The 26070-nt window shown below is 34.8% G+C and overlaps 1 protein-coding gene across 1 annotated transcript in view; it reads right to left on the reverse strand.

Annotated features, from left to right (window-relative positions):
- LOC139117132 (lysM and putative peptidoglycan-binding domain-containing protein 2-like) overlaps nt 1-26070 on the reverse strand; it is a 43901-nt gene that overhangs the window by 17097 nt on the left and 734 nt on the right. The window contains exon 2 of the mRNA XM_070679982.1: nt 23586-23968. Within this exon, the coding sequence (XP_070536083.1) occupies nt 23586-23968 (383 nt within the window). The remainder of the gene's footprint in view (nt 1-23585; nt 23969-26070) is intronic.

The following is a 26070-nucleotide window of genomic DNA, read 5'->3' on the forward strand; positions in this document are numbered from 1 at the left end:
GTACATTGACTGGGTGGAAAAAAGGCCAAACTTCCAAATTTAGCAGCTTTGTTCAGGGGAACAATACCCAAAGCTGCTGGCAGGAAACCCAATTCTGGTAGGAAGTGAATCCCTAAAAAAAATACAAGATGTGGAAAATATTGACAGAATAAGTTTGACAGAAAAAGTCCAACTCAGCTTTTCACCAGTTACTTCCACAATGATAATGAGTGGGAAATAATAACAGTTAACAAAACCATGCGGGGTAAAACATGCCCCTCATGCAAAATGGGATTTCCCATTCATGTGAAAACTATTCCATTTGATATTGCTTTCTGCCACAAAGAGCGTTATATGTATCCAGATTCTAATGGCCAATGGATACCAACCAAATCTAAATTACGAGATACATACTATCACATTTCAATTACATGTATAAAATCACGCCATCCATATTTTACCAGTAAATATGTGGTTGCAAGTGAGGATGTCAAAAAATCTCTAAAACAAAGCCACAAAAACCTACTGCAGCAGGAGATTGGTCTTTTCCTGTAATGTTTGAGTACTGACTACCATACATGTAAATGTCAAATATTTTACAACATGATCCAATGTTTGTTGCCATTTTTCAGGTTTTGGCACTTATTCTATGAACTGATTTTGTCCAAAGCAGTTCTATCTTGCCATTTAATGCCATGTCTGCTGTGGGTAATATGTGTAATTGAAAAATGGATCCACTTTGAGTACATCCAGCCAAGTGAATGAAGAATTTTTTTTATTGTTTCATGTATTTTGAAGCACAAGTCTACTACATGTGTTATTCAGTCACCATGATAATTCAAACACCTCTATCAGGTGGATGCAGCTGTATTATTGATGATGACTTGTTTGTGAAAAAAATTAAAGCTTCAAACTTTTGAAATTAAAAACTTTATGCAGTTGAAAGTCCTGCGTGATGTTGATAATGCCACGTGCTTTAAGAGTCCGAGTCTACATTCATTATCTGTCAGCCTGCCTATGTATGTATGTATGTAGTATGTATGTATGTATGTATGTATGTATGTATGTATGTATGTATGTATGTATGTATGTATGTATGTATGTATGTGTGTATATGCATGCATGCATGTATATGTGTATGTATGTATGTATGTATGTGTGTGTGTCTCCACATATAAATGTAGACATGCATGTTTCCTGTAATATGCCCTTGTATCAATATGGCCATGTGAGGGCGCTGTTTTTTTAAAGCGACCACCCACTTAATCTGTTATTTGCTAGATCTTCAACTTTCCATGGTAACCTGCATGCACGCATATATATGTTTGTGTGCATGCATGCATGCATGCACATATATGCAGGTATGTGTATGTACATGTATGGAACCAGGGCCACGGCACATGTTATCTTAATATTTGGTTTGTAGAATTTATTCAAATAAATTAATGTTGGTATCAAAAAAAATGTGAATGAGCTGTAAAAATTTAATAAACTAAAAACTTTGATCTCATTCCTTGGTAAGCCACTAAACACGACAACGGGGAAATTCCCTGTGCTACACTTTACGTTGTAAAAGCAGTAACAATCTTGCACAGCGCCCTCTATTGAAGAAACAAACCGAACCCCTTAACTCGTTGATGGCATGTATAGGAATTTGCAATGATCGAAAATGCCGGCTGGTTTTCGCCGTTTTTGGGGCGGTTTCTCCAGAAATCTGAGACATATTTCATCCCTGTGCTTATTTTAGGTCGTTTACTTGATGATATGGGTCGTTTATGGTGGTTTATGGTGGTTTGGCTAATTTTGGCTAGTTTGGGTCGTCTCAACCTTTGTCAATAGCCGGACAAAAATAGAACATGCACCTGCTTGCAAGTGACATTTATCATGATATTGCAACATTTTAGACTTTAGCAGACCGCAGCACTTTATGCAACATTGTATTTCATCATCACAAAACGTCATGTCAATCAGTTCTGTACAGACAATGAGACACTACAGATGCAAAAAATTCGAGAATCGATCGAGTCTACGTTGTTGGTAACACAATACATACAGTTACATGTAATGGTCATTGCGTTGCATGTATTTTGGAAAGTGTTTACGGGTGACCATTTAGACTCTGTCGGGTTGCATTCTTGAGAGGTCCCGCTGGACTTTGAACAGTATCTGCTTTTTGTTGGCCCTTTGAAAACACTAATTTCGTGGTCAGAAGGTATTTTCTTTGAACATGAACTCATTGGGCCCCATGGGCTGCTCAACGATCATATGCGGGACATACATCACGGCATGGCAAACGTTCAGCTACACTTTGAAGCCCCCCAGGTTGTTGTTTTTTGTTAATACAGCATGCGCATTACAGGAAACCCCAAGTTCTACAGAAAAGACTGCTCAGCTCACTTCAGATACTGATTCCTACCGTACGCATTTTGAATACAATTTACGCAAATAAAAACTCAGTTGCGTAAAATCGTACGCAAGTTTTGAAATTGTAACAGAAACGCTGATAATTACAATGGCACTGACTTCATTCGATATCAGATTCTTAATCAGACAAAGATTAGGGTTAAGAATTGACTTCATTCAAAGCTGTTTCACTTTCTTCTTTCGAATTATCTCAGAAAAATTCCCCCCCAATAACCTGACTGTCTTGCACTGTGCTATGACCAATTCTGTCTCAAAGTATTCACAACATGTTTTTTGCATGTATGGTATGTATAACATTTGATATGCAGGAAATACTGAAATATGCTTGAAGGTCCTGAAAGAGAATCCATAGACCATTTGCGGACACGGAAATCAGTGAACCCTATCCCTAGATCTAGATACATGTGTAGCTACATGTATTATTATACATGGAAGTTGTTGATTGATCCAATGTCTCAGCGTGGTTCCAATTATGACGTGTAATCACCACAGCACAAATCTCAGATAACACTTGACTTGATATACTGAGCAATGAGGCCTTTTGAAGAAGTAATAACTGAAACACTACAGTACACCATGAAGATCTGATTTTGGCGTTGGAAATACCAAGAGCAGAATAAGAAGGCAAAACTATACACTAAGCATTTACCCCAATACCTACATTTTGTATGATTTAATTATTTCTAATAGCAGGACCAGACCATATTACTTGGGTATCAGGTGAAACCATGAAAGAGAATATGATCGGGTTTTCTAGAATTGGAATGACTCAACAAATCTTTATTAAAATTCCACCTGGCAACAGAGATTGATACGGACGACATTAATAGCATCCTTGTTGCAACGACTAGATCCGGGGAAAAAATAAATCCCAAACAAGTTGTCAAAATCACAGCGGGTTAATTCCGTCTTCTCATTTAGCTCTTTGTCATCAGAATCCTGTTACAGCCCTGGATATCGCTGACGCTAATTTGTCGGCAAGGCAGGTGATTGGATACAACAAAAGATTATACCAAAGATAAATCACCCATACGGTTGTTAAATGTCATAAGACTCAATGCACTTCACAGATTCTACTAAATCCTGGACAGATGGCCCCACGTAGATTATACATGTATTTTGAGCAGAACATAATGATTACATGTACTATACACCTATTATTCTCTTCCAATGACAAATGAAGTCAATAACATAATAATACATTTCTGGATATCAGACAAGGCTTTCAATGATTTTCTATAGCCTGGGATAAATGCTTGCATTGATAGAAATTTGTATTTTGACAATAACAATTATTATGAGGACACTAGGTATTAACTTGTGTCCAATTTTCACTTTCTTATATTCTGCGTAAAGTATCCTTGCTGAGTGTACGTAGTCATTACTCTTAATTCTACACAGGTGAGAATTACAGCTAACCTCAGGAGGTCATTACTGACAATGGGTAAACTACGTGTAACACTTCCAGGGTTCAAGTCATTATGGCATGAATAACACATACAACAGTTGCAATTTGCAGGTAATCTTATGAAGAATGAATGGAAGGCTAAGTCTCAAAAAATTCTAAGAGCATCTTTATTGATGCGTCAATTGATAAATCTCCCGCTGACCTTTACAGCATATACGTGAGGATAACAACGGCTCTAAAGGACATGGATGTTTGACTTTTTGATTCCCATATCCAAAGTTTTCTCGTGAATGCACGATTGCAAGTTATACCCCCCTTTTCTAATCTAAATCCCCCTCAAATAATGCAATCTTGATATATTGACATATACATACAGTATTGATAGTGGCATCCGGCACCATGATAAGTGCCACTAATGTAACATCATAGACTCTGCCTCCCCATTACAAACCTGTGTTTGAACTTATATGAATAATGTAAAAGTATACACATTTCCTACATAGACAAGAAGACACAACAGAAGATTGTTTTCAATTTGATATTTGACCAATACTTTGATCTTCGACTGTGTGAATACCTTGATAACCTTAACTTGCATAACTTAATTTGCATAATTTATCGTGGTTCCCCTAAATCAGAACCAACTCCCACACAATTTTTGAAAGGGGTGGGGGGCATTCCCTCCTTATGAGAGAAACCTGGAAAAAACATTGCATATCATTTTACAGAGGTCCCAGAGCTTCACCTTAGAAACAATGGGTCGTACCACTTTAATAGGCCTGGGTGGGGGTTGACGCTTGGCTGATTCAAAATAAATGTACATGAGACCACTAAGGTGTACGGAGTACTGCAACCGTTTCCATAACTGGCTGAAACCTTAGCAGGTCTACAGTACACTAAGAGCATCAAAAATTCAAAATGACTTATATTTTGGAATATTCCAATCTGATTGAAATTATCTAGAGATGGTGAGATCTCTACTGTTTATCATTCCTTGCTCATTGCAAGGCAACCATAGCCAAAGATTATGGATATATAAAAATGCTAAGACATAACTCGGAACAGTGCTACAGCGGAAACCTTGCCATCGTTACATGTACATCTTATTTCAATCAGATTTTGATGTTTTTACTATGGAAGAGGTACACTGAGACCAGCAAATAGGATTCAGAATCCATCAGATGAACCTACATGTACAACATGTACACCTCCACTGCCATGCAGTTTGGTTTGTCCCTATTGTATTCTTCAGTGTAGAGAGAACAGACTACTGAACCAGGGGTTGGACAGGGTGCAATACACAGGTTATGAACTGAAGCAGAGTCTCATTTCAAGTTGCCATGGGCACAGTACTTTCCTCTTGTAAAATTTTCAACGCATACATAACAAAGAGACTTAGGAATAATGGCGCAGTACAGTCGCTTTAATCTAAGAGACACATGTTTCACTTGTCAACATTTACAATCATGTTCATCACAAATCAATAAGAAACAAATTATCATCCTGAATCCTGGGGTGTTGCGATGGTTACAACCTTAGGGTTTAAAAAAAGGGCAGTTGAAATTAGCAGTAGACATCTTACAGTATTACACCACCACTCCAAGTTATTGTAGGTATAGCAACACTCTCAATATTTTATTGATCGGAGGATGTACATGTATGTTAATATTCCAGACTTGTTTTGTGCAGTTTTTTGTTGGTAACGCAGAATGGACATCTTTATCAAAGCTTGGCATCACCAAGCTGTTGTTACCATGGTAACAGCTCTAACTGGATTGATTCCGATGAGATCAGGTGGACAGGAAATTATTCGGGACATGGTGGCTATCATTTAGCACATCTTTTCAAATGTACCATGTGTCTACGTCTACACAGGGATGGAAAGAGCCATTCTGAATCTGGGCATTCTACAACATTAGTGCCATTAATATGATGGTACACTGTGATAGCAGTGCTGAGAGAATTCTACCGGACACTGAACTCTAAAAAGAGCACAAATCCATGGCAACTGGTGTATCTTATCAATTATACAATCATAAAACATAGGGCCAAAGTCCCTGAAGCTACTATAGTAGTCCGTGGGCTGGAGGGGCCCACCGTGCACCCCCCCCATAAATCTACTACATGGGTATTTTTTTGTTCTTTAGGATCTGCTGAAGTAGAAAAAAGATGTTACATTGGATATTTTGGGATGCACTACCTGTCTACACTGGTTTTTGATTTGCATGTACAACGAGAAATGGCGAAAAATGGATAGGGGTAGGGGGTACGATATCCTCCCCTACATTAAGTAAACTAGCATGAAATAGCACAAACTTTACATTTTGGAAAGCTCAGATACTGCTCTTTCTGAAAAACACCAACTTTAGCAAAATAAATTTGTGTACATAGAATAGGACGACTTAAGAGTGAATATTTTGACAAATTTGAATTTCTTTACCCAAAATACCATGTAACATTGTGATCTACTTTTTATTAAGCAAAATTTTCACAACTTTTTTGTGTTTAAATTATTCATTCCGACATATTAAACAAGAAAAAAAGTGTTAACATCAGATATTTAACTATACACTACTTCTCTGGCGTCAATTTTGAATTGCGTGTATCTGTATGGGGTGTGCAAAAGCTAGGGGTAGGGGTACAACATTCTTTCCTTGATGAAGTAAACTGGCATGAAATGCCATATACCTTATAGTTTTAGAAAGCTTAGATACTGGCCTTTCTAAAATGCATAAGTTTTTAGTAAAAAATATGACGTCATAGAATTGGATAACTGTAAATCGATTTTTTCTGGTATTCAGCAATTTTAACCGGAAGAAAATACGATAACTATTGTTTCCTCCCAATGAAGCAAATCAAACAGATTTATGGATGTTATTTACTAATTGCAATGTGCTGAAGAAGAAAATAAATGTCAAAATTGGGTATTTACAATCCATTATTGTCCCTGCTCACTCAAATTGCAAGTTTTGCTACATTGGTATATCGTGAATGGGCATTTTATTGTTATGCAATGAACTAATGCACAGCCTTAAAAAGAAGATTTTAAAACGCACACACATAGTCATATTGCCATTTTCTCCTTAAAGTAAATAGATTGTTGATGACTGTCTATTTTTATAATTTACTTTTTAAATATTTTCTATGAAATAATTTTGATAAGACGTATTTGGAAAATTGTGTATGCCTCCTTGTCTTACTTATACAGCAAGCATTACTAACAATCTATTAGGCCGTGGGCTAGAGGGGGCGTCTACGTGCACCTCCCCCCCCCCCAACCGCACAGGATAACAAACCTGTATTTTTCAGAAGCCTTGGGATCCCTAGAATAAGAAATAGGATTTTAACAGACAAAATATAGGGACTCAATAGCTGTTACGGTCATGTTTTGAAGGGTGCCGCAAAATCACGATTTTGTGACCCACATGGATTTTTGTCAAACCTGTCTTCATGTACGTCATCTGCTGAGCTTACTGTTTAACATGACCTGGCTTATGGGGTATCATTAGAAAGGTGATGTATTCTTCTTGATAATGTTATATAGCAATATGCAATATCTTCTATAGTTTTTATGAAATAGGGCCATAATTTACCCCATACCCCAAAGTTTATGTTGCAAATTACTGTCAAAACTAATCTAAATTCTACCAATTATTTACCTAGACATAATACAAAGGGTAATGCTGTGTATTAACTTTGTGTTATTTGCTACAGGTACATGTTAGAAACCTGAAATAAACTTTTGACAGAAAAATATTGGGATCCTGTAGCTGTAACAGTCATATTTTGTGAAGGGTTCCGCAAAATCACAGTATTACTGAATCACATTCGTTTTTGTTAAACCTGTCTTCTTGTAAGTCTTCTGCTGAGCTTATTTTGAACATAAAGAGGCATATGCGATATCATTTGAAAGTTAATTTACTTTTCTTCAAAATGATATATTGCAATATGCAATATCTTCTATAGTTTTCATGAAATGAGATCATGAATGAGACCAAAACTTACCCCATACCCCAAAGTTTTATGTCGTAAATTACTGTCGAAACTAATCTTAAATTCTACAATTATTTACCTAGACATTATACAAAAGGCAATGCTTTGTATCAAATTGTTTTATTTGATACAGGTACATGTTAGAAACTTGAAATAAACTTTTAACACAAAAATATCGGGATGCTGTAGCTGTAACAGTCATATTTTGAATGGTACTGCATAATCACAGTATTGTCAACTCGCATACATTTTCGATAAACCTGTCTTCTTTAAGTCGTCTACTGAGCTTATTTTTTATTATAACGTGGCAAGTTGGGCATCATTAGAAAGTTAATTTACTCTTCTTTAAAATGATATATTGCAATATGCAATATCTTTTACAGTTTTCATGAAATAGCACCACAACTTACCCCACACCCCAAAGTTTTATGTTCCAAATTACAGTCAAAACTCATCTCAAATTCTGCCAACTATTTACCGGGACATAATACAAAGGGCAATAATTGTATTAAATTTAGTTTATTTGCTACAGGTTCATGTTAGAAACTTGAAACGAACTTTTAACAGAAAAAATATTGTGATGCTGTAGCTGTAACAGTAATATTTTGAAGGGTACCACAAAATCATGGTATTGCCAACTCGCATACATTTTTGTTTAACCTGTCTTATTGTAAGTCATCTGCTGAGCTTTTTTTTAACATAAGTTGGCTATTGGGGTATCATTAAAAAGGTTTTTTTCCTTTGATATAACATATTGTTATATACAATATCTTCTTTAGTGTTCAGGAAATAAGACCAAAACTTACCTCATACCCCTAAGTTTATATTGCTAATTACTGTCACTACTGATTTCAAATTCTACCAAGCTTTTACCTAGACATATTACAAAAGACAGTGATTTGTATGAAATTTGTTTTATTTGCTACATAGACATGTCACAAATATGAGATAGACTTTTAACAGACAAAATACTGGGATTGAATGGTTGCTGCTGTCATGTTTTGAAGGGTACCGTAAAGTCACAGTCTTGCCCTCTCGTATGTGTTTTTGTTAAATGTGTTATCTTGTAAGTCATCTGATGAGCTTACTTTTTACTCTAACCTATCTTATGGGCTATCATTGGAAAGACAATTTTTGCCAGAAAGCGACCGACATATTGTAATATGCAATATCTTCAATAGTTTTCATGAAATAGGACCAACACTTACCCCATATCCCAAATTCGCAAACTGCAAAGTTTTAGAACAGATGTAGTTTGCAAATCAAACTATGAGCTGGGGTGATGAGATGTTTGCTATTTCATTACAACTTAAGATGATATTACAATATTACAATGCATATTACAATATGTCAGTCGCTTTCTGGCAAAAAATTATATCAAAGGAAAAAAACTGTTTAATGATACCCGAATAGCCAACTTATGTTAAAAAAAGCTCAGCAGATGACTTACAATAAGACAGGCTAAACAAAAATGTATGCGAGTTGGCAATACCATGATTTATTGGTACCCTTCAAATATTACTGTTACGGCTACAGCATCACAATATTTTTTCTGTTAAAAGTTCGTTTCAAGTTTCTAACATGAACCTGTACCAAATAAACTAAATTTAATACAAATTATTGCCCTTTGTATTATGTCCCGGTAAATAGTTGGCAGAATTTGAGATGAGTTTTGACTGTAATTTGGAACATAAAACTTTAGGGTGTGGGGTAAGTTGTGGTGCTATTTCATGAAAACTGTAAAAGATATTGCATATTGCAATATATCATTTTAAAGAAGAGTAAATTAACTTTCTAATGATGCCCAACTTGCCACGTTATAATAAAAATAAGCTCAGTAGACGACTTAAAGAAGACAGGTTTAACGAAAATGTATGCGAGTTGACAATACTGTGATTATGCAGTACCATTCAAATATGACTGTTACAGCTACAGCATCCCGATATTTTTTGTGTTAAAAGTTTATTTCAAGTTTCTAACATGTACCTGTATCAAATAAAACAATTTGATACAAAGCATTGCCTTTTGTATAATGTCTAGGTAAATAATTGGTAGAATTTAAGATTAGTTTCGACAGTAATTTACGACATAAAACTTTGGGGTATGGGGTAAGTTTTGTCTCATTTCATGAAAACTATAGAAGATATTGCATATTGCAATATATCATTTTGAAGAAAAGTAAATTAACTTTCAAATGATATCGCATATGCCTCTTTATGTTCAAAATAAGCTCAGCAGAAGACTTACAAGAAGACAGGTTTAACAAAAACGAATGTGATTCAGTAATACTGTGATTTTGCGGAACCCTTCAAAATATGACTGTTACAGCTACAGGATCCCAATATTTTTTCTGTCAAAAGTTTATTTCAGGTTTCTAACATGTACCTGTAGCAAATAACACAAAGTTAATACACAGCATTACCCTTTGTATTATGTCTAGGTAAATAATTGGTAGAATTTAGATTAGTTTTGACAGTAATTTGCAACATAAACTTTGGGGTATGGGGTAAATTATGGCCCTATTTCATAAAAACTATAGAAGATATTGCATATTGCTATATAACATTATCAAGAAGAATACATCACCTTTCTAATGATACCCCATAAGCCAGGTCATGTTAAACAGTAAGCTCAGCAGATGACGTATATGAAGACAGGTTTGACAAAAATCCATGTGGGTCACAAAATCGTGATTTTGCGGCACCCTTCAAAACATGACCGTAACAGCTATTGAGTCCCTATATTTTGTCTGTTAAAATCCTATTTCTTATTCTAGGGATCCCAAGGCTTCTGAAAAATACAGGTTTGTTATCCTGTGCGGTTGGGGGGGGGGAGGTGCACGTAGACGCCCCCTCTAGCCCACGGCCTAATAGATTGTTAGTAATGCTTGCTGTATAAGTAAGACAAGGAGGCATACACAATTTTCCAAATACGTCTTATCAAAATTATTTCATAGAAAATATTTAAAAAGTAAATTATAAAAATAGACAGTCATCAACAATCTATTTACTTTAAGGAGAAAATGGCAATATGACTATGTGTGTGCGTTTTAAAATCTTCTTTTTAAGGCTGTGCATTAGTTCATTGCATAACAATAAAATGCCCATTCACGATATACCAATGTAGCAAAACTTGCAATTTGAGTGAGCAGGGACAATAATGGATTGTAAATACCCAATTTTGACATTTATTTTCTTCTTCAGCACATTGCAATTAGTAAATAACATCCATAAATCTGTTTGATTTGCTTCATTGGGAGGAACAATAGTTATCGTATTTTCTTCCGGTTAAAATTGCTGAATTACCAGAAAAAATCGATTTACAGTTATCCAATTCTATGACGTCATATTTTTTTACTAAAAACTTATGCATTTTAGAAAGGCCAGTATCTAAGCTTTCTAAAACTATAAGGTATATGGCATTTCATGCCAGTTTACTTCATCAAGGAAAGAATGTTGTACCCCTACCCCTAGTTTTTGCACACCCCATACAGATACACGCAATTCAAAATGACGCCAGAGAAGTAGTGTATAGTTAAATATCTGATGTTAACACTTTTTTTCTTGTTTAATATGTCGGAATAAATAATTTAAACACAAAAAGTTGTGAAAATTTTGCTTAATAAAAAGTAAATCACAATTGTTACATGGTATTTTGGGTAAAAAATTTCAAAATTGTCAAAAAATTCATTTTAAAGTCGTCCTATTCTATGTACACAAATTAATTTTGCTAAAGTTGGTATTCCTCAGAAAGAGCAGTATCTGAGCTTTCCAAAAATGTAAAGTTTGTGCTATTTCATGCTAGTTTACTCAATTTAGGGGAGGATATAGTACCCCTTACCCCTACCCATTTTTCGCCATTTTTTGCGGTACATACAAATCAAAAACCAGTGCAGACAGGTAGTGCATCCCAAAATATCCAATGTTAACATCTTTTTTCTAGTTCAGCAGATCCCAAAGAACAAAAAAATACCCATGTAGTAGGTTTATGGGGGGGGTGCACGGTGGGCCCCTCCAGCCCACGGACTATAGACATGGATACAAAATTAAGTATCTCCTTACTGTATGAAATTATCTCACTAAGGTCATCCTACGGACAAGTAAACTAAATATTAAAGCTGTCTGACCAGCGTTTTGAAAGAACAAGCAACTCAACAGTTGACAGAGCTCTGTTGAGTTATGTAGAGAATAACCTTTTGTGACACATGTATTGATGAAGAAGGTGGATATCTTTGATTAACATTGTGAGTTCTGTTTTATACTAAGTTGAGACTGTACATACTCAGAGAAAGCACACTGAAGAGACAAAGGTTTGAAACTTAAGAAGTTCAAGGTCATCAAAAGCATTATAAGGAATCACAGGGCTCCCCCTAAGTCACCAAAATGATTAGCCAACTGATTAGCCAAATCAAAAATTTTGTAGCCACTTTGAGCAACTTTTAGCCAGTTTATGATCTCAAGCGTAGCAATTACAGCTTTCTCGGCATTCAGGTGTTCCTAATTTTACAAATCAAGATGTTTTGTATGGTGTTCCTGATAGTTTTTATATTAAAGAAATATTTGTTCAATTTTTATCGAATAATCTGGGTTTTTATGACATTTCCAGGATAGAAATACTTTTTCATTTCAGATGTTAAACTTTTATGACCAGAAATAAAATAAGGTATCAATTGAATTCTAAAAATCTGGTAGCAAAGTGAAGTGTATATTACAACAGGTACAGAACATTTCTACGGCATTCATTTAGTGTTCACAGTATAATAGCTTGTCATAAGCTACAAGCCTCTCATGCGGCAAATTTATGCAGTCTTCCATAACCAAAATGTTTTAGCCACAAGAAAAAAAAATGGTGCAGAAGAAAGCATTTAGTAGCACACTGGCAGTGTAGATATGATTGGCCCCAGTGTTACCAGTATGTTATAGTTGTGGTCAAGCAGGCTGAATAGCATTTTGGGTATGAGTATTTTTCTTGAGACCAAAGGGTTTGGCCAAACATAACTCTTGCAAGACACAATGATATATGTTCATTTAAATTACTCACTGCTTGAGAGTGTACATTGTTTTAATGACTATGATAACATTTTAGCACAGATATATTTTCATTTGATACTTTGATATCATCAAGAAATGTCTGGTGATGTTCACTTCTACATCATTAAACTGGCAGAATCTGCAAAAATATTAAAATAATTCAGAATCACATAATTTCTTGTATAAGTTATAGCAGTTTGAAATAGACCGAATTAATAATTTGTTGCTTTAACCTTTTCCTGCCAGACAGTAATAACTGTATCACTTCCCCATCAGCCAAGTCAGTAAAAGCGGTATTGAGCCAAAAAATGACGTATTTTCACCCACTTGGCTTGGTATGTTATGGCATCTTTTGTCCAAAAAAAATCAACTTTACAGTATTATGTTTTCAACAGCCTTCAAATATACAGTATTATGTTAAAATACATCATGTGGAATATGTTGTGTTTCATTAATTTTAAGCATCTTGACCTGGTGGTGAAATATGGACTTGGCAGGAAAAGGGTTAATGTTTACATGCAAAATTGCAATTCACAGACGTGATGATTAGACAATGGATATGCTTATACTGCAATTACTGTTGACAATGTCCCTTTGCAATGACTCTTAATAAAATTTAATTTAAAACTGACAGTCAAGCTGAATGCCATTTAAATTTGAAGGCACCAAAATTACCTTTTACCTATTGGACCACCCTAGGTGGCTCTTTTAACCATAATTGTACACCTAAGGGGTCTTCATGCATGACATCACATGATGAGATGACCTAGACTTGACCTTTCAGAAAACCTCAGTTTTTCTCCTCTTCCTTTGTATTACTACTCTGTTTGTGAAAGTTTCCTTTGAAATTATGGTTTTTACTATCATACTGAGTAGTTGCAGGCCAAATATTGATTCTAGCAAAGTAGGTAAAACTTCTGATAGACTGAAGGACGAACGGGACTCACGGAGGCAAAGCCAAGCCTCTTTGTACTGCAGACGGAACAGCAACAATGTTTGTTTTACGTACCAGGGAATTTGTAACTTTGTAGAAAGGCGAGTGAAGTGTTTCAATACATTGCAACTTTGTATGAAGGAGGGTAAACTGTTTCAACATCTAATACAGCTTTTTTATTGTTAGCTGTATAGTTTTTTGTTGAGGTGGCACCAGGGCCGGGCAGTAAAAATTCATTAGCCACTATGTTCGCCAAACGGGAATTTTTGTAGCCATTTTTAACTTTCTTTCGCATTTGGCTAATTGGCGATCGGGTAGCGGGAGCCCTGAATCATGTTACACTTTCATTGCACTGTTTACACAGATTGCATAATTGCTATAAATAGCACATGAGGAATCTTACAGCCCAGCTTTACCATAAAAACCCTATCACTTTGACCACTCTTTTAATTGACCACTCTATTTTTTTTCTTCAAAAGGTAATTTTATTTTATTGTTACCAAGTCAACCATAAATGGAAATTAGAACTTTCTCTATCTATATCTCTATCTCTATTGACTATTTTGAGCAATTTCTTTTAGATAACATACAGGGCACAATAATGACGGTTCAGAATATGTCAAAGCTGGGATTCAGGAAAGTTGCCTTTACATGTTTTAATCCTCCAAGATGGTAAGCATTTCACTATGAACTGTCAAAAAAAGTTGAACTTTCTGATAATTCTACACTAAAATTATTTTGGCTTTGATGATTTCCTAATTAATTCAATTATTTAAAATCATATTAATTATTTTTTCTGGGTGAATTGATAGGGTTTATACAGTACAAGAATTACATACAATGTAAGTCAAATTTTGACCAAAAATGACAAAAAAATTCCTTAAAAATACAGATTTGCATATTTCATCACAATTTGAACAAGTCTAAGTTGGGTTACCCCTAGGGACCTGTATACCAAATAACAAAGCTGTCTGACCAGCGGTTATGAAGAAGTAGATTTTTTTTCAAAAACACCTTTTTTGGCATTAATTTGCCTATTTTCAACAATATCAAAAATTAAAAAAACTAGTTTCTCAAAATCATATTTTTCATCTACACAACAAATATCAAATCAGTAAGTACTGCGGTTCTCAAGATATTTGAGTGGACGGACGCCTCACAAACGGACATACATACATACATACATACATACATACATACATACATACATACAGACTGACGACGGACGCCGGACGGATACCCATCCCAATAGCTTCTATAGACTATAGTCTATAGTAGCTAAAAAATTATTCCACAGCTTTTTGAGTCTGTTGGTTTTGAAAATATACAATGAACAAGCGACCTAGCGGCCGATATAGCTCCGCTGTGTTTATGTAGAGAATAACTATTTTTGACACATGTTGATGAAGAAGGAGGAAATCTTTGATAGCTCAATGCAGTGGCCAGAAAAAAGTGGCTAAAATAAGCTGCAAAAATACACAATTGAAGATTTCATCATACTTTGAATATATCACATCGGATCATCCCTAGGAACATGTCAACCAAAGCTATCTGATGAATAGTGTTTTGAGAATAAAATTTTCTGACCAAAAATGGCAACAATTGCCCCCCCAAAATAAAAATTGCAGATTTCATCATAATTTCAAAAGATCAAATTGAGTTCATCTATAGAAACCTGTATACCAAATTTCAAAGCTGTTAGACCAGTACTTTTTGAGAAACACATATTTTGACCAAAATGGGAAAAATTGCCACAAAATTCAAAATTGCAGATTTCATCATTATTTCAATAAATATCATGTAGTTCATCTATGGAAACCTGTATACCAAATTTCAAAGCTATCAGATGAGCAGTTGTTGAAATACACATTTTTTGACCTAAAATTGCAAAAATTGCCCCAAAATACAAAATTACAGATTTCAGGAGAAATTAAATATATATTACTTAGCTCATCTGTAGGAACCTGTATACCAAATTTCAAAGCTATCAGACCAGTACTTTTTGAGAAACACGTTTTTTTGACCAAAAATAGCAAAAATTGCCCCAAAATTACAAAATCGCAGATTTCATCATAATTTCTACAAATATCATTAAGGTGATCTGTAGGAACCTGTATACTAAATTGCAAAGCTATCAGATGAGTACTTTTGGCAATACACATTTTTTGACCAAAATGGCAAAATTGCCCCAAAAATACAAAATTGCAGATTTCATCATAATTTCAATACATATCATTTAGTTCATGTGTAGGAACCTCTATACCAAATTTCAAAGCTATCAGATGAGTAGTTTTGGCAATACACATTTTTGACCAAAAATGGCAAAAATTGCCCAAAAATACAAAATTACAGATTTCATCAGAAATTCAATATATATTACTAAGTGCATCTATAGAAACCTGTATACCAAATTTCAAACTATCAGACCAGTACTTTTTGAGAAATACATTTTTTGACCAAAAATGGCAAAAATTGCCTTAAAAATGCAAATTTGCATATTTCTTCACAATTTGAACAAATCTTAAATAGATCATCCCTAGGGACATATGTACCAAATTTCAAAGCTATCTGACCGGTAGTTTTGAAGAAGAAGATTTTTAAAGATTTTTTTACCAAAAATGACAAAAATTGCCTTAAAAATACAAATATGCAAATTTCACCACGATTTGAAGAAATCTGACTGAAGTCACCATAAGTAAACTGCATATTAAATTTCAAAGCAATCGGACAAGCGGTTTGAGAAAAGAAGATTTTTTTACCAAAAACACCAAAAAATGCCCCAAAAATACAAATATGCAAATTTCACCACGATTTGAACAAACTTAAGTGAGGTCACCCCAAGTGAACCGCATATAAAATTTCAAAGCAATTGGACTTGCGGTTTCAGAGGAGAAGGCAATTGTTGACGGACGCGACGACGACGACGACGACGGACGACGGACGACGGACGACGGACGACGACGGAAAATCAACCTATTTGATAAGCTCCGCGTCGCTGACAGCGGAGCTAAAAAAGTCATGAAATCTTGCTTCCAATGACTAGTTAATCATATGACGCAGAATCCATGACCAATATTAATCTGTCCACCCACAATTTTCAGTAAACATGTCCTACGTCACCATCATACAATGGGGTTTAAGCCAAACCATGGTGGTGATAGGGTAAATCAAAAAGAAATGACCGCATGTAAGATATTTCAAGGTTTGAATATTTTGATGACATAACAAACCAACCCATATTATTCAGTTCAATGGCTGACACTATTCTTCACAATAAATTATTCATTAGTTCCCCCCCCCCCCCCCCCCAATACTTAATACTCTGAACTGCAAGCCTTCCCATTGGAAATTTGACATTTCACCTGGGGCTTTGTACATGTTCAACACTACAAGTAAATACATACCGGTACTCTTCTTTGGGAAGCATTCTGCTTGACAAGAGAGTTGCTACTCTCCACAAGAAACAAGGTTGACTTTCTAATCACTGAAATCTGCTCTAATAATTTTTTTTTTACCGATGGATGGCCTGTATTCCAAGAGATGAAGTTCACTGCACTTTAAGAGATGTATAATAGTATGAACCATTGAACCATTTTTCCTGCCTGGTTCATTTGTCTTTACAAAGTCAAGGTGATTTAAGCCTATGAAGCGTTGCAACATGTTCATACAGAGTATTTTAGACTTGACCATGAAAACCTGTGCATAACGTAAACAGGACAATCACTGTCTTTCCTTGCTACTATTTGCATAGAGAGGATGATCTTGATGTTACAGAGATAGTGAATTGTGGGAGGGGGGGGTGCTCAGGGTGTGATGCAGTGATAGTCTGGATACCTTGATTTTTATGCTGATTTTCACAAATTTCACAACTTGCACTATAATCTATACAAGAGAACACTCCTATCCTAATCAACTCTAAGACGACTGTTTCACCAGAGCTTTTATCCTGCCATGTTCATGTGTTATCATCATCGTTAAAACCACTGAGGCATACACATAGCACAGCTGATATGACACATTTTACCGAAGACTTGAACATTTGAAGGGCCCCTGAAACGTACATACTGCTAGGATGATTTTTACAGACTAAACCTCCCATAATTTACCGTGCCACGTAGGTGTAAATACATAGTTTTTGGGCTCAATACTACTTGTTCCTGACTCAGCAGATCAGGATGTGATACTGTCCAATAGGATAATGGTTAAACACCCCCAATTAATGACAAGATTGCTGTCTAACTTGACAGCGGCTTTCGCTATTTTTCTCTCCGAGTCCATTACAAGACTTTGGACGACCATGAACTCATACTTGCAAAACTTTGGGACGTGCTATTGCTCTGTCAAATGCAGCAAAACAACATTGCAGGAAAAGGTAAATTTTACAATGCTCACAGAAGTCACATGGTTAGGCTGCAAAGAGGTGAGGTTGACAGATTTAATTTGTAAGGTACTCTTGCAGAGGTGTCAGTATTTGTGAAACATCTATAACAATGACATCATTCATTAGGTGTGTTATTTGTTATATGTAGTAAAATTAAAATTTTGATGCAGTCCAGTTTTTAGTGGATTTGATGATATTTTATAAAGAACTTCTAGATAAGTCACCATTTCAGTGGTTTCCAGCAAGAATTTAAAGTGGAAATTAGAAATGAGTTTAGAGGGTTTTGATCTATAAATTGATATATATTATACAATACAGCTCATCATTACATGTTACCAATTTGCCGGCATTCACGGCAGCCAGCTGTTCCAACTGTTTTGCTGACTGTTACAATTCATCATACCTAAGCGAATATATCATCCGTCTTTATTGTTGACCCTAAAGTAACTAATTCAACTGTATGAATATATGCCAACTTCAGTATGAAATATATGCCAACTTCAGTATAAAATATATGCCAACTTCAGTATAAAATATATGCCAACTTCAGAGTAAAATATATGCCAACTTCAGTATGAAATATATGCCAACTTCAGTATGAAATATATGCCAACTTCAGAGTAAAATATATGCCAACTTCAGTATGAAATATATGCCAACTTCAGTATGAAATGTATGCCAACTTCAGTATGAAATATATGCCAACTTCAGTATAAAATATATGCCAACTTCAGTATGAAATATATGCCAACTTCAGTATGAAATGTATGCCAACTTCAGTATGAAATATATGCCAACTTCAGTATAAAATATATGCCAACTTCAGTATGAAATATATGCCAACTTCAGTATGAAATATATGCCAACTTCAGTATGAAATATATGCCAACTTCAGTATAAAATATATGCCAACTTCAGTATAAAATATATGTCAACTTCAGTATGAAATATATGCCAACTTCAGTATAAAATGTATGCCAACTTCAGTATGAAATATATGCCAACTTCAGTATGAAATATATGCCAACTTCAGTATAAAATATATGCCAACTTCAGTATGAAATGTATGCCAACTTTAGTATAAAATATATGCCAACTTCAGTATAAAATATATGCCAACGTCAAACTAAGACCATTTGACAAAAAGACTTGTTTCTAGTAACATACCTCGGATACTAGGCAGGTTGGATGACATTTTTAGAGTAAAATTTTCCTTTTGTTGGCTGAGACCCATAAAATAAGGTGAAATTCAGAGAATTTACTAGAAATTGTTTTGAAAATGTGATCAAACTATCTACTGTAGGATCAGTGGTTTTTCATAGGGTAGGTAGGGGTTATAGTGCAGGAACACAGATATTCTTTTATTTGGCCTAAATGCCAATATCCAGTCTTACTGCATAGTAATCCTACTCTCATTGATTTATATTTCACAGATGAAACAGACCTGAAGGATGTACTGACAAGCGAAATGTATTGGTACATGTAATATTGCTGCAACAGTAAGATACTCTTGAATTAATTCATTCTCACTACTTAGCAGGAGTTGAAAGCCATGGGTGTTCCCTACTCAGTTTCACCAATTATCTTGCTATTCTGCAGCATATTTTAGAATACATGTACAGTAGCCTACAAAAACATTTACACAATTGTGCCAACTGTGGTGAAACAAACATCAACTTGACAGTCTATCAGCTGTTAAGGGTACAGTATTTCCTATGCAAACAGCAGAAATCTAGTTGTCTCATTTGGGTATGAAGTTTACACATGACGTGACTAGCTGCATGTAACTCTGGTGAGCAATGGTTCAGTCATACAGTAGCTCACTGTTGGAATCACTGGATGGGGTCAAAAGGGCTACCCATACAGGTATTGAGGCCGTCAAATCAAAATCATTCATTATCAGTCACAATCATAATTTGTATCTTTAGCTAATAGCTAATGCATTCAGGTAAGGGTCACATTGACCTCTGTTGAGAAAATGACTAAACTGACATTAAATATTTTTAAAAATTTGCGGACAAATCGGAAAAAAAGCAATAAGCTGTTTGAAAACTGAATCCCTGCTAGATTATAAATTTTGAGCTAAATTGTAAATGCCAACAGCATAAATTTTGTTGGGTACTGACACCAAATGACTGATAATCTTTATTGCAATACAAGTACACTGATGTATATCCCTGCAATAAAATCATCTGAGCTTGTATAAAATGCATGTCATGCAAGTACAAGATGGAACATGTACTGGGGTAAAACACAGCCTGTCCACCAACAACTAACTAAATATGGAGACATGATGTACATGTTTCTTTCACAATATTAAAATACAGTGGTAGAATGTGTACACATACTCAAAAAATATTAGATTCCAAAGCTCAGGGCATACGGATACGACTTCACATTTTCTGCATGTCCTTCGTGAAAAAATAATATTGACCTTTGAAGCAACGGAGGGGATATCATCTTTGACACATGGTCACTCATTCATACCACCCAAGGGAATGACCAGGCCAACCACAAAACAGACCTTCCTCTAACTGTTTGGTTACTTTGATTTTATTACATTGTAAAGGTCTGTGACTTTTTGAGGTAAGGGGCAAGGATAATGCATTGACGCAAATGCCGCATTTGTGAAATATCTTCTGTGGAATAGGATTTCTAGGCAAACAGAAGTAGGAATTTATTATTTTGTGTACAAGAGATTGTATCACATGATCATGCTGAATTTAGTGATTGTATGACATAAATTAACATGTTCTGGGATGAAAAATAATAATTCTTAATGTACTACATTGTGTACGCATACATGTATAAACACTTTTAGGATTCTGATTTTTATAGTAAATGCATTCATTTTGATTGATTACAATGTTTTGCATGTCGTTAATTTCACATGCACGTACGTGTATATTATACAGTTCAATGACGTGTCAGAACTTGTGAAATATTTCTGCAATACAAAAAAGACCCCAGGTTTGTACATGTACACATGTGAAAATCTGAGAGACATGATGGGTTTGTGGTACGTGAATAATCACTGCATTAACTGCGAGAGATTTGAAAATACCATTCTGGAAAGGAACTCCATAGATTTTAATTCATGAGTGAGTTGAGATCAGTTATTGTGCCTCATTCATGACTCTCCAACCAGACTGCTGCACATAATCATGGACACTCTCACTTTCAGTAACTCATGATGGTATGACTTAGTATGTACCATGTATTTGCACAGTGTAAATGTACATGGCACTAGGACGATCAATTTCACCTTTCCTTCTTTATTTACCTGCTTCAATGTACTTGTTAAAACCTCTAGACTTCAAAATTTGACATTGGAGGAAAAAGGATATTGATGGTCTGTCTTTGAGTAGCACAGTGGTAAGGATTCTAGTTTTCTGAGGTGGAAAGCGATCATTTTCTCACAAGAGGGACCTTTAATTTTGAAAAAAATTGCTAACACACTCATCAAACAAAGAGGTGTACACATATGGCATTGCTACAGCAACTGAAAACACATGAATTACAATGAAAACTTATGATATCAAAATTGCTTTGACAGCTTTGAGCTTCGATGATCATATCGGAAATACTTGTCTTTATCCTCTATACATGTCAATTTACATTGAAATCAAGTTTACTGACATGATAAGTATTTTCCATGTGAAAAGCTGCCAAGCTTCCTCGTAATAGGGAAATTCAAATTCTTAAAAATTCCAAATTAACGTATTTTTAGGGAACAAAAATTGTGCATGTTCCCTGAGAGGGCTCAACAATTTTACAATGATTAAACGATTTTGTGCAGAAGTACACAATTTGCAAATCCAAACAGACTTATATTTAATAGCTTGTTAATTTCCCCTTGGCATTTCAACCGTATATTGCTTGACCTAAATGTATAACATAGCTCGAATATTTTTAAAATATCTAAAATCTGCACTGATTTACAGTCCATAAATTTGTCTTCCCATACAACATTTTCCCTGCAGGATAATTTAATTCATGGAAGTCTCCCAAAAATAGTTTTGTTCATTCTTTTTTTAAATTTGAGATGAGATACAATGTACTAATTTAAAAGAGAGTTTTTTCCAAATGTTGATGCGCTACAATATTTAAACCCTTTGAGTGCTGTAATTTTTCAAACAACAGTTCAGTGTAACATTTTACCAATTTTTATAAATTTCTCTGCAAATTTTTTTGATAATTTTGGACCACATTGACATAACTTTTCATTGGCTACAATTTTTAACTAAAATTTTGGGGAAAATCTGAAAAAAACTTGTCTGGATTTGTAAAAAGTTATCGCCAATTTTTACATATTTCTCTGCAATTTTTTTAAAATAATATTGGACGAAATTGACATGACTTTTCATTGGCTACAATATTTGACTAAAATTTTGGTGAAAATCTGAAAAAAATTTGTCTGGATTTGTAAAAAAGTTATTGACGTTATTTTCCATAAATGCAACTAAAACTGACTTAGGGACTCACAGGGTCAAAGTCTCTTGATGGATCTATTTAGTTATTGGCCAAAAACTTGGAATTTAAATGTTTAGGTATTATGAAGATTACACCTTTGACATTCATTGGGTAACCTTTCTGTAACTTAGAAGGACCATATTGGCTACATGTACACTGCAAGGCATGTACATTTACACGCATGTAAGACTCTTGCAGCCTCATTGATATTCATACAGGCTGCAAGAAGAGAGTCTATTACCTTAACAAATTATTTACACTAGTGGGACCAGTCAGACACAAGTAATTTGATGAAAGTCCATTTGATATTAATCAGACAACAAATCCCCATTCCCTCTCAACACACAAAGAATGCCCCTACTCGTATATGGTGGTAGAAAGCGTTAACTTATTGACAGTATTATACAAAAAACATGGAAAATTCCATTCTGCCAGACAAATGTTTTAAAATTCATCAGACACCTGGACAACTAGCAATGGGAAGTACGAGGTTATGTGCTGTGTTATGATTCAAATAGCAGCTACAAAGATGAAATCAATCTATTGATCACACTGAATATATTTTACAAAAGGGATAATACATTTTCTGCTGCAGTCTGGATGACGTAACCAGATATATATTGTTTGGCAAGAAATACAGAAAATGTTACCTAAGCAATGTATCATAATGGCAAAAATATTAAATGGGTACATTTAAGAGTGATTTCTAATACTTTATGATAAAAATCATGTAAAAATTTGAAATTTGTCTTGAAAAAACTGTTATCAACTGGAGAAAACAACTTGAAAGGTCTTGCTTTCAGAAAATACATATATTTGCAGCCTTGCATTCACTTCACAATTCTGAGGGATTGAACCATTAATCTAAAGGGGTAGTAAGCATAAAACTCAACAATACATCAATATGTTTTTTTAATTCAATATCAATATTTGCAATCTTCATCTGTATTTTTTACAACTTACCTGCTATTTTCTTCTATCCTTTTCACTTCTGTTTTCATATTTCTAACCTGTCTGTCTATTCTGTTAAAAAAGTCCATAGTTTCGTCCCTGGGTTCATCCTTTTCAGTGGCTCCTTCCTCTTCTTTCTTGTGCTCTTCTGTCACTGCCTTTGTAGTCTCAGCCGGTGCTTCAGCTTCAGTTTCAGATTCCGACTCCTCTTTGGTCTTTGGTATGATAGGTGCTGTGTCTGACGTGTTGTTTCCATTCCCGTTTGTCAGCGATGCTGTTGCTGTTTCTAGGACGTGTGCCGGAAGTGGCTGCTCACCCACCGGAATATTTAAGACTTTTCTAAGAAATATACTGTCTGTTGTAAATAATTTGTTGGCTCTCTTGATTTGCTCTATCTGTAGAAAAATAAAACGAAACAGAAATTTTGTTTGTCTTGTTTATTACACAAATGTTGCGATTTCAGGTGAACCAGTCACAGAGTACAGTTACATGTACATGCAGTGAACTCCACAGCCTCGAAAATCAGAGATGACAATTTACAAAACAATGCATAATTTGCATATTCATTCATTGTGAAAAATATTCTCTTTATTTGGTTGTTCGCATATAAGTAGATTGGTGAAAAACACAGAGGTGTGGCCTATTGTGGAAAACAGACATGATGTACGTACACTGTGAGTTTCCTCGCAATGTACCTGGTAAATGGGAAATTTGAACTTATTCACATAGAACACAGGAATAATTTCCCACTTGAACGCAAAATTTCACTTGATCATAACCACTGTAATAACAAGGATATATTAACGTATTAGCCATGCTCTAAAGAATGTCAAAGACCAAACACCATTCACGTTGATTTGCCCAGATGACGACAACTGTATGTTTACTGGTACCTGACACACACAAAATTTTAGACTGAGTCATAAAAATATTTATAGAGCACAAAGTCTCTCCAATGAACACAATATCACATTCAGCATCCCTGACTATGATAGACCTTTGTTCCTTTAGTTTGTTTTGTTAAACATTTGATAAAATGATAGATATATAAGGCATTTTATTAATGAACAGCTTTACAACCGTAACCTGTGACCTCACATACCTGTGAACAATACACCCAGTTCAGATATTTTGATTTTTAGGTTGTATACAACTTAAGTATTATCTCTGTTTATCGTTCTTATCTCCATTTTTTTTATATGACTGTAATCTTGCTACCAGTACTTCAATAACTTTCCAATATATAACACAAGTTACTATTATTCCAAAGTTAGAGTTTTGTTGGTTTGAAGGCACATTGAAAGCGCCTACACAGTGGGTTTTTTACATGTAACACTTCAGTTTACATAAAATTTAGGGTTTACATGTAAATCATAACCAAACATACATGGTTTCCACAGAGAATATATCATACCTGTCTCAATGTAATGCAATATCCACTATTTTATTCATTTTTACGAGGGGCAACTGTTGTATCTTGTGAACACTCTTTAAGGCAATGGAATTCATGAATATCAGCTTTGTGGGATTTAACAATTGAACATAAGATGATTCTTCATGTATTGTCTGCCAGTAGCACCATTAACCCTTTCACCACCATGGCTTGGTCCAAACCCATTGTTAACAATGGTGAGTGTTGACCTGTTTACTGGGAATTTGGGGTGAAAAGGTTGAAATCAATCTGTCTCTATAGATAAGAGGCAATGTCTCCTTCCAAGAGTACAATGAATGAACATATGTACGTGTAGTTTTTAGGATTTACGTTAGTATGGTCCTGTAAGGTACACTTACAAGTGACCGAGACCTATCAAGAAAAAAATAATTTAAGCACTGTCTGAATATGACAGCAATACAAAGTTTCATACATCTATGTCTAAGTTCTACACAATTTGAACTTCCTGGTGCCTAGTGGTGAACAAAACAATAAGTGTACTATTTTTCTTGTCAAAGCCAAAGATATACAATATTTGTTTGTATGTATGTATGTTATATATATATATATATATATAATATATATATATATATATATATATATATAATATATATATATATATATATATATATATATATATATATATATATATATATATATATATATGGACACACACACACAAACAAGCTTGTCAGCAAGGTGTAAAACTTTGGAGTGTGGTGTTTACCATCAGAAGACGAGGTGATTCAGAGTCACACAATGATATTATAAATTAATGTAAGTGTAACATGTTTGAAGTGAACACGCCTATACGCATGTTACTGTGAGCCAAATGACATTTTAACATTAGGTTTGAACAACAGTCGAAGATGATAACTCTGAAAACAGTCCCTTCACGCAGACTGGCTAGGAGTTTTCCCCCATCAGAGCCATCTATAATGGTCAGCCCTAACTATCGTTCAACTTCAAATGGCGAGAATGTACAGTACCCATATAGAGGGTACATGGAGCTGAGGGAGAAACTGTTTCCAATTGAAAAGATATGCATGATGCATTCCAAATGAT

This window comes from Ptychodera flava, chromosome 18 (assembly GCF_041260155.1).
Source record: "Ptychodera flava strain L36383 chromosome 18, AS_Pfla_20210202, whole genome shotgun sequence".
In the NCBI taxonomy this organism is placed as follows: Eukaryota; Metazoa; Hemichordata; class Enteropneusta; family Ptychoderidae; genus Ptychodera; species Ptychodera flava.